At 42.6% G+C, this 9936-nt stretch overlaps 1 protein-coding gene across 3 annotated transcripts; it reads right to left on the bottom strand.

Annotated features, from left to right (window-relative positions):
* Nucleotides 1–978: 978 nt before the first annotated feature.
* Nucleotides 979–7319, bottom strand: YAE1 (YAE1 maturation factor of ABCE1). 3 transcript variants are annotated; one of them, XM_086468294.1, is made up of 5 exons: nt 7187–7319; nt 6301–6347; nt 6031–6125; nt 4248–4369; nt 979–3881 (listed from the first exon to the last, which is right to left on the bottom strand). In XM_086468294.1, exons 2-5 carry the CDS (start codon nt 6335–6337, stop codon nt 3452–3454), a joined length of 684 nt encoding a protein of 227 aa, XP_086324420.1. In that variant the 5' UTR covers nt 6338–6347; nt 7187–7319; the 3' UTR covers nt 979–3451. The 3 variants fall into 3 exon arrangements, with proteins under 3 accessions (XP_086324420.1, XP_086324419.1, XP_009946105.2); XM_086468293.1 differs by lacking the exon at nt 7187–7319 and having other exon boundaries at nt 6301–6874; XM_009947803.2 differs by lacking the exon at nt 7187–7319 and having other exon boundaries at nt 6031–6341.
* Between the last annotated feature and the right edge of the window lie 2617 nt (nt 7320–9936).

Raw genomic sequence — 9936 nt, 5'->3', positions numbered from 1 at the left:
CAGTCTTACCTCTCTTGAAGTACTAGAACGAAAGGATGGTTTTCAATGTTTATAAAAATGTTTATTTTGAAGTATTTATATTCTGTTCTTATAGTGAGAATTGATGTTGTAACCTCCAGAGAAGTCCAATGTCACCTTCATTTAAATCCTCAAGATCCAACTCTAAATTCTAGTGATGACTTTATAGCAAGAGCCATGAAGCGGTAAGTACTTTTATTTTATTTCATAACAGTTGGAATGAACCTCAGATGTCAATGTCATAGAAATATCATGTGTGTCCCAAATGCCATAAACTCAGCAACCAGAAAACTCCACTCTAGTAAAAAGTTGTAATATAATAGTAAGAATACATCACTTTAATGTCTTAAGTGTCTCTTTCAAAAATTTTAAACATTACTAATGATGGAAAGTGTTTCTTTCTAGTAGAAAGCGTGTGGGGCATGGAAACAGAAACACTTTTGAATGAAGAGAGTTTTATCTTTTATAAAGATACTTTTTTCTTTTGTAAACATGCTTTTCTGAAGGCTCTAGCTCATGACAGGTGTAACTTGGAATAGCATGGAAAGGACTTTTTCCACATCTACCTAATACCAATCAGTGCTTCCTTTCAGAAAGTGAGGTGTATATGGCACGTCTACAACACTGTCCCTGGCTTGTTTTCTGAAACAAATTCCAAAAGAGTCAAGTTGCTGTGATATATGAACATACACTAGAGAAAGGACTGAGAGCACCAATTCATTTGGCATAAGCTAGCATACAGCTATTACCTATTTGATGTCAGCAAGGCTGGATTTTGAACCTGTTTGATTAGCCTGCCCTGTCTGAAGTCACAGGATAACAGATACTACTCCCAGAACCATGTAACTCTATCATCTGAGTAGGAAAAATCTCCTCTAGTGGATTGTGTTTTAGAGAAGATATGCTCTGTACCTGTCTTATACAAAACATGAAGGTTAAAATTACAAAACTCAGCAGGAATGAATATATTTAAATATTATTAGTTTAGGTTTTCATTAAAAGCACCCTTATGACTCCTTGTTTTTTGACCAAACCCTCCCACTCTTTCTACCAAAGCTTCTTTGTGCGCTAAGCTCAAAGATCCAGCACTCGATTTCATTATGTCAATATATCTGTCTGGTACAGCACGTGCAGTTATGTTGTAGTTACAGAGTAATGGCGATCAGGCTATACAAGGCAAAGAGATGCAAGGCGGCAGTGCTGTTTTTCACCACAGGTACCGTTCAGGTGTCAGCCACAGTTTCAAAAAAGTAGTATGTTGAAGAATGGATGAAGTCTGTAGTAGTGACTGATGTTTCATTTTGTCCCCCAGTTGCATGTCAGTCCCGGTTGTCATGAGAGCTATTTTCAGGAACGCTGCTAAGGTGAAAGCTGATAGTGGAACACAAGACATGGAAGCAGACACGGAACAAAAACCGGAACCACCATGTGAGCAAATTACAGATTCTAATAGTCTTGCAGAAAGTCCTTCTGTGGCTGGTCAGCAAGATTTGGTAGTGACAGATAAGCCAAGTATTACAGACAGCCTAAAAGAAAATCTCTCCACAGCCAAACTGGAAACTCTGGGTGGTAACATGGAAAAAAGCACAGAAACTTTGTGCAGAGTGGAGGAAAAGTAATTCCACAGCTACTACAGAAGCTGTTACAATAGAGAAGTAAAACACACAATCTATTGTTTGATAACCAAGCAAATTTTCCTGGTGTAGATTGCTTTTGCAATGTTGGAGAGAACTTGGCAAGCTCACTGTCTACTTAGTAATCTGTGAATGGAGTTTCTTCTTTGCACATTATGAAATACATAGAAGGAATACTCCGGAATTCGCATTTTTAAATGTCCAAATTTGGAAAGTCTAACACTGCTCTAGTAACCTTTATTTTTGTCTGCACCACATTTTATCACAGTATGGAAGAAATTTCTGTCTAACGTATGTGATGCAGGCTGTAACACAACACATGCACTTGTAGAAAAGTAATGTTTATCCATGTCAGTATTATACTAAATAAATAAAGAAAAAGAAAAGTTGTTTGAACAATTTTGTACATACGTAATTAATGCAGACAGCTCTGTCCACTATTTCAGAAATAGCTTCAGTAAGAGACTTTTAATTGCAGTTCTGTTTTCCCCTAATGCAAAGTGGTACTGAACGGCAGACAAGAGTCTACCAACTTTGTGGCAGGATAAGAGAGTCTTTAGTAAGAAAGTTGTAAACTCAGTCTCTGAAATTCACATAAGTTTTACCTTAGCTTTTTTCTGGCCTCAAAGTATAAAACTGTTTTGTGATTCAAATTTTTTTCTTAAAGTATAGTTAAGTCAGCTGTTCAAAACTTCCATTTGTCTCTGTCTAGAGCTGCTTTGTCTCAGACCTGAAGGAAAGTTACAAGCAACTTAAAACAAGAAAACTGCTAACTTACTGTAAATCAGTTTAACTACTGTAAAACAGAGATAGCCATTTACAAAGAAAAGACTTCCTGACCAGAGCAATTTGCAGCTACAGTTAAGGCAAGCAACAGGAAAAGGAGTCAAGTACAGAATGTCGGCACAGAAATACAAAGTTGTCAGAAATATGCACGTGTGGCTGACAACACGTTTCTAAAAGAAGGTGAATAAACCTGGCTTCCTTGAAGAGTTTGGGAAAAACACCATAGGAATGAGGGAAAGAGAGTTCAGGCTAGAGGGGCTGGCAAAATAAACACAAAAGTAACACAAGGAAGTTCATTAGACTGGAAACGTGTTCAGTGTGGTCTAACAGGGTAAGAGAAGATGGTCTAACAGTAAAACAGTGGAAATGTCAGTAATGCTGCATGTGAAGGGAATGGTGTGTTTTCAGCAAAAGTGAAATAACTAGAACTGTATGAGGAGGAAAAAAAATGTTTTTAACTGTGAAAGCGCACTGCATAGTGGTTACAAAAGACAAGAGGAAGAATTTGACAAAAGGTGAAAAATTCCTGTATTTTATATAGTGACTTGAGCCACAGCACTCTAGAAAGTCAGCAGCAAATCCTGTTCTATTTTGCACAGAGTTAGCAAATCATCAACAGCAGTTCATTCTACAAGAATAGCTTGTCCATAGCACTGGACAAGCTGGGCATTTATTTTTTTAGATATTAGAGGGGCTATTTATGGGACCTGCTGCATTTCCAAACTGCCAAAAAGAGAAAGCGAGGGTGAAATGATAGCTTCTGACACCGAACAGAAATACATTTAGTAAATCTTTGTAGAGCTTTAGAAGTCACTTCGCCTTTCTGTGAAAGTTACATTTAAGACTGAAAGCAAGAGGTGTTTCAGCCAGGAGCCAAAGGATGGCAAAGATTTACAGAAATGCTACTGGGAAGCATCAAAATGAGATTTCCCTAACACGAAGTGACGCATCAGCCGGTATGCGGTCCACAAACAGAATCACATCCAGTTGAGATAATTTTAAATACAGAAAAACTAATGTTCCAGTCGCTGGACATGATGTAGTATATCCAGTGATAAGCCCAGTTGCTCTACTAGCCAAATAGTCTGCTTTTTAACCCAAGCAAGGGTTGACCTTTCAGGATCTGTGCAGAGTTTTGCCTTGCTGCACTTAGACTGCAAGGAACCAACCTCATCATTATTTCTACAAATGCTTTCACCAGAGTTACCAACGTCTTCGTGACTTCCAGCTTTAACTTCATTGTACCCTGTCCCAGCTGGAGCTGTGTGATTAAGGTCCATGTCCTGAACAGAATCCAAAATGTGTCCGAGATGTGGCTGTTGTTCCATAGAATTCAGATACTTAAGCACATCTTCTTCATGCTTTCCAACCACATCAAGAAGATTATTTATCTTACTTAAAGCAGAATCATGTCCATTAAAATGACACCAGGATAAGAGAGCACTGAAAAGTGAAGAACAACAAAAAAAGTGATTACATGTACCCACACAGACCTCCAGTTGTTGAGGGGAGACAGCAATGCAACAACATATCTGTGCTATATAAATGTATATATGTTTCATTCATATTAAGCTTGAAGACGTAGATGCAGATAAATTTGGAAGAGCAACTGAAGCAGGATTTTTAAGAATGATCACTCCACATGCAGGTAGGCAATTCCTTGTATTCAACACCTGAGAATTCTCAGGTTGCTCATATTGGACAGATTTACAACACACTTTTTTTTTTAATTAAAACAAAAAACTGCATGCACATTCCCTCTGTACACACCCTCCACACGCACACAACCTTAAGGAGTTTGTAACCTACTTCAGGGTTCCTCTGAACTGGCCACATGTAACCATCAGCTCAGCACCATGTCTGTAACCTTGATTAAAGCCTTCCTGGAGCGCAAGTTCTTTCCCAGCTTCAATTCCATCCCTATAGCCTTCCTATAATAAAAGTAGTGACACAGGTTGTTCACAAGATGAAAAATTAGACCCGTGACAATTTTGTAACAATAAAAAAAGTTTAAACAAGTATTCAGTCTCTTAAACTGCAGCTTCTCTATCTGAACATCCCTCCCAGCTACCCCTCCACTGCCAAACCAAAACATGCTTTTTGCAGTGCGTTATGATTTACTGATCTATAACATCCAGGGTTTTTTCCAAAAGGATCCCAAGAAGCTCAGAAGATAAGGAAAGTATTTTTAGAAACATCAAAAAATAAGAGAAATCTGCAGGAAAGCATGCTTGGTTTTATGATGACCCTTTATGAAAAATTCCTTAAAGAATACCACATACAGATTTCCAGACGTTTGAAAACAGGAGGCTGCAAAGCCTCCCCTTCAGCAGAGGTACTCTCCTGTCTGCAATCCATCTACTCGTTTTCACAAAAGAAATTACTGAGCCTTGCTTTTCTATTTGCCAGATCTCACTCAATTCAAGAGTTATACTGGAAGAGAGAGGGTGATGGAGCAAGTCACATATAAATACACACAACACTGTGATTGCTTTCTGTAAGAAACAGCCTATGATCATAAAGCAAATTAATTTATTTATATTCTAATCACATTATCATACAACATAGAATAATTCTTAACTTTTTTCACACCAAAATTGCAAGTAGTAAGAGTGAAAATTTCTCTTTGTTCATGAGTGAAGAAAACTGGTGGTCTTGCTAGAAAAATAGCCAGGAACAGGAATGTTTCTTTGCCCAACAGAGCTCTAACTTCAATAACACCATTTTACGATTTTGTGGTATCCACTCAGAAAATACCAGAGCGATTTGTGTAAGAACACTAAACCACCCATTAAGAAAACCAGTCTTTTCAAGGGACTTACATGCAGGAAACTTTTCCTTGGAGAATAATACCACAGCTCCGTTGTAATACCCTTCCCCATCAACATCCTACACAACAGCTTCCATTCACGTTCTTCAGCCAAACACCATTCACCCGTGAGCAGACGAGCCCTACCGGCCCCACTCTGAGTGATAATGTATCTGCTGAAGTAACCTGGGTTTATCACACAGAATCACAGAATGTTAGGGGTTGGAAGGGATCTTTATGTCCTTGTTTTGTCCCCTGTAGAATTCCAGGGCGCCAAGGGCTGTGGAAACCAGTTTTCATAAATTGTATTAATTTTCACTAGGAGAATAAATAACCCAAAGAACTACCCAGACCGCAACGTCCAATTGTGGTTCCACATGGAGTCACAGATCTTAAATCTGACTGATGAAGAACTCTACTTAAAGAAATAAGAGATGTTTGGGTTTTTATTAGCACTGTTTAGCTGTGTTGCCCTGCATCTACTAGTGGTACACCTACAAGTGTGAAGCAAAAAGCTCACATCAGAATTTCGCAAATGCACGTGGTTGTACAAAGGAAGACAATGTCTTTTGGTAAAACACTACTTTGCTCTGATGACTACTAGGGTAGAGTTTTCGTAAATCCCTGCTACATTCTGCTGACATTCAGAAGAAACTAAGCCACAAGAACTTTTAAGCAGCCACTCTTAGTTCTCCCCTTTAAATCAGCCATACGTATAGCAAGGTATGTATCAGTAAATCTAAAATGGTTAAAGAGCCTATTAAATCATTGTTATAGAAATACCTTCAATCTTCTTTTCATGGTGCTGTTCCATTCTTTCCGTAGTAGATACATCTCATCTGCATCTTCATCAAATATATCCTCACTGGATCGGCTGACTGCAACTTGTACCCAGGACATAACAGCACTGATGACTATGATCTCTGTTTATGTGGTAAAAAGTTTTGAGAAACTTTCAAAAGTCCCTCTGGCCAAGTGTCAGATTAGAAGTATAGGCAACGAGCGTGAGTTCCGAAGAGAAGTCATGTAAGGAGCTGATTATTCAACCTGTACATTTGTTTCCACAGGGAAACTCGATGCTGTTTGCCATCAGGGTGCATCTGTCAAGGAAAAACAGTCAGATCATCACTCATAAAGCAACTTCTGAGATTTATGAGGACAACCTAAGACAGCAGTTTCATCCCTTCTTGTGGAAGCACCATGCATATTATATGCATGTCAAAATAGCATTTCTAAACGTTGCTGTACATGAACAGCCCCGGCAGAAACAACTTTATGCCTTGATTCTGACAGCAGCTGACAAACAGCCCCATACAGCCTCCATGTGGTGCATTAAGTTATACACAAAGGTAACTGCCTGCAGAGTTAATAGCACGTAAAGACAAATACTTCACCATCTTACAAATCTTGCATAGAACTACTCCTTTACATTTTGAGTAAAGGATGAGGTAGTTTCACTAGAGGAAAAAAGACAGAACTGGATTATTTCATGTTTTCCACTGATGAAAGCCCCAAGAGGCCGCTCACAACTCACTCATCGCACCGCTGTTACTCCCCACAACCCACAAACGCCGTTTCTCGCGGCGGCACCGCGGGCCCGGCCACGCCGCTTTTCCCAGGCCACAGCCGCCTGGAGCCTCGCAGCCTCCAGGTTCCCTCCCTGCGTCGGGCCGGAAGTGCGCACCCCATCGTCCCCACACCCTGCCCAAACCTCGGCCGGGCCCACAGGCCCCCCACCGCGGCACTGGCCAGGCCCCCAGCCGCCATTTCACAGTCGGCCGCTCAGGCCGGCAGGCGCCCAGCGCCCCACAAGCGGCCACGCTGCGGGGAGCCTTCCCTCTCCCCAGCCTGGCGGCAGGCACAGCCTCCTTCGCCTCGCCTCTCCCGGCCGCTCGCTCAGACCCCGCTGCCAGCGCAGCCCCGCGCCCTGTCCTCTCACTACAGCTGCCGTCTCACGGCGCTCCGCCGCTTGCAGGGGGCCGCCATCTTGGCTGAGGGCGGACTGGCTTCACTGCCGTCGGAAGCAATAGGGGAGCGGCGGCCATGTTAGCCGAGGGCAAGCTCCGCGGAGGCTGCAGGTAAACACCCGCCATCTTAACCATCACCCTGTGGCTTCAAAGCCCGTCTGAGACACTGGGAGCGGGCGGCCATCTTGAGTGCGGGCGCAGCCTCGCAGCCTCCTCAAGGAGGCGGGGCAGGGTGGCCGGGCCGCTGGGCTCTGGTGCCCGCCGAGGGGTCCGGGCCGTTGGGCGAGGCCGGGCGGCGGCGGGGGAGGGAGCCGTTGCTGTGAACCCCTCTCCCGGCTCGCTGGAGCGAGGGGCGTTGTGGCTGCCTCGGGCCTTCCACGGTGCGCTCAGGCCACGGGGATTTCGTCCTCTTTTCAGTCATGAATTGTGGCATTTAAAAAAAAAAATTCGGCCTTGTTGCCTTCTGAATCCTCAAGGTCCTTGTGTCAGGGGTGCCCTTAAGCTGTCCTCTACAAGATTTAGGCATTACAATAATAAATCCTTTTTAATGTGAAGGGTGCCAGCAGGAGTAAAGTATTTCATTGCTTACTTCTATTAGAGAAAATAGTAATAGCCTTTTGATGTAAATACAACAGAATAACGTGTTTTTCTCAGTGCGTGCTGCATTTGGCTTATGAGCCTAGGTTTAAAGCTGGTTAATCTTCATAAAGATACTATACACTGACCTTGAATTCGAGTTGTATGTTTCTCCAAATCACCAGCTCCTGTTACACTAAATGCTGTCATGTACTGAGTGCTTCTGCGGGTCCCTGAGAGGGAGCACGTTTGCTCCTTGTCTGGAGATGCTGATTCCCTGTTTACTGGGCTGGCCGTGGTACCACACTTATCCCCCAGCAACTGCCTGGTGTCCCATGGATGGCTGGTGACATTCATTACAGCAGGGCTAGGGACACTGCCATGGCTGACAGAAGAGCCTATACTTATGCTGCAGGCACTGAGAGATGAATGATTGCATGTTGCAACTCAAACAGCCACAGCCCTCTCATTCCCCTTGTCCTCTTTGTTTCGCAGAGGCAGCATGCCCTCCTTCTTGTGGCCCTTCTCGGACGCTCACTGCTGGTTGCTTGCTCAGGTATGAGTGGCCAGCTAACCCAAATCTGAGTAGAAACTGGTGTGTAAGGGAATGAAGTGACACTGGTGCCTCTGGATGGCCAGAACTGTGCACATCTGTTCCTCAGCAGTTACTGTATGTGTCCATGACTGCCGATTTCCTAGCCCAGTCCTATCACTTACACCTCCTGTCTGGTAGAGGCTTATTTAGCTAGCTTTGCCATTTTTTTTAAACAGACGATTTGTAGCTCTCATGTACAAATGCACAGTCACAGAAAAGCTTTCTAGCAACAGAAACTCATGAACTCTCATGACTGGTCATAATGGCACTACTAAACCTGGGTTAACCCTTTGCTTATCATCTTTCAGTCTGTCCCTTCAGCCTCTTGCTCTTCTGGAAAAGATACACAGGTCACGGCTCAGGGTCACTGTGATTTTCCCAAATTCACATTACCTCAGTTTAAATGTCTTACATTTACCAAAGTTGATCATTCCACACAGATGTTTGTTTAAGGTAAGTCCTTGTAACCATGAGAAACAATGAAGAAAGCTCATATTCCCATCCCTTTCTCTTAGCACTTGTGGGTGGATAATTTGACGATTCCACAGAACAGCATTGTTGGGTTATGAAGTGCAGTTGCAGAAGACAACTTGATTGTACACTGATGGGTTTGACAGGGCTGCTGGCAGAGCCTGAGGATGAGGTATAGTGCCTCAGGATATAGATGTTTCCCACACCTATGTGTGTTCTAAATAAAACAGTGCGTACTCATTATAGTGCCACTTTCTAATGACACATGCCAAAGGATCAAAACACTTCTCACATTTTTGTGGAATAAAGAAAAGTTACCTGAAAACGTGGAAAACAAAGAAGTAGTTGATTTGTGACCCATTGTAAACTGTGACACTGCCATATCTAAGAGTAAAAACTGGCTAATTTTAGGCTTATGGTATCTGTTATACCAAAGGTACCTCTAAGCCATGATCATGCTTGGCTCAGTAGTTACTCTCTGCACACCTGGAGTACCGGGAATTGGTTCCAGAGAGACCAGTACACAGTCATGCAGAGCTTGGGACTACCAAGGGGTTGCAGGAGATCATTACAAAAGATTTCTGTCAGCTTCACCTTAGCAGTAAGGTTTGTCATTAAGCAATCAGCTGCGAGTGATCGCCAAAAGTAAAATGTATGAACATAGAGGCATGGGCTGCACCTTAACACCTTTATTACTGTACATAATGCTTCAGATAAAGCATCGCTCACATTCAGATTGTTATTACACAGTTCTCTTTCAGTCTTCAGTGCCTCAAACTCCAACTAACAGAAACATCCATTGGATTTCATCATCATGCGCAAAGAGACCTCAAGATTTCACGCTTTTTTGAAGGGTATTTGATTACCATTGACAGGACTTGTGCTGTGTAGGGGTAACTCCATGGGGCAGGATGATCACATCCTCCCTAGGGCAATTTCTATTGCTGTGTACTGCTGTCTCTGGCAGAGTTGAGCTAAGGCTTGTGAAGGGCCTAGGGCAGAGGACTATTTACACCATATGTTATTATCCAGTGAGACAATGCTTATTGTCATGGACCTGACAGAACCACGTTTCATTGG

This window comes from Leptosomus discolor, chromosome 7 (assembly GCF_034619465.1).
Source record: "Leptosomus discolor isolate bLepDis1 chromosome 7, bLepDis1.hap2, whole genome shotgun sequence".
Lineage (NCBI taxonomy): Eukaryota > Metazoa > Chordata > Aves > Leptosomiformes > Leptosomidae > Leptosomus > Leptosomus discolor.
The sequence above is the reverse complement of the archived record's forward strand: the minus strand, read 5'-3'. Positions and strand labels throughout refer to the sequence as shown.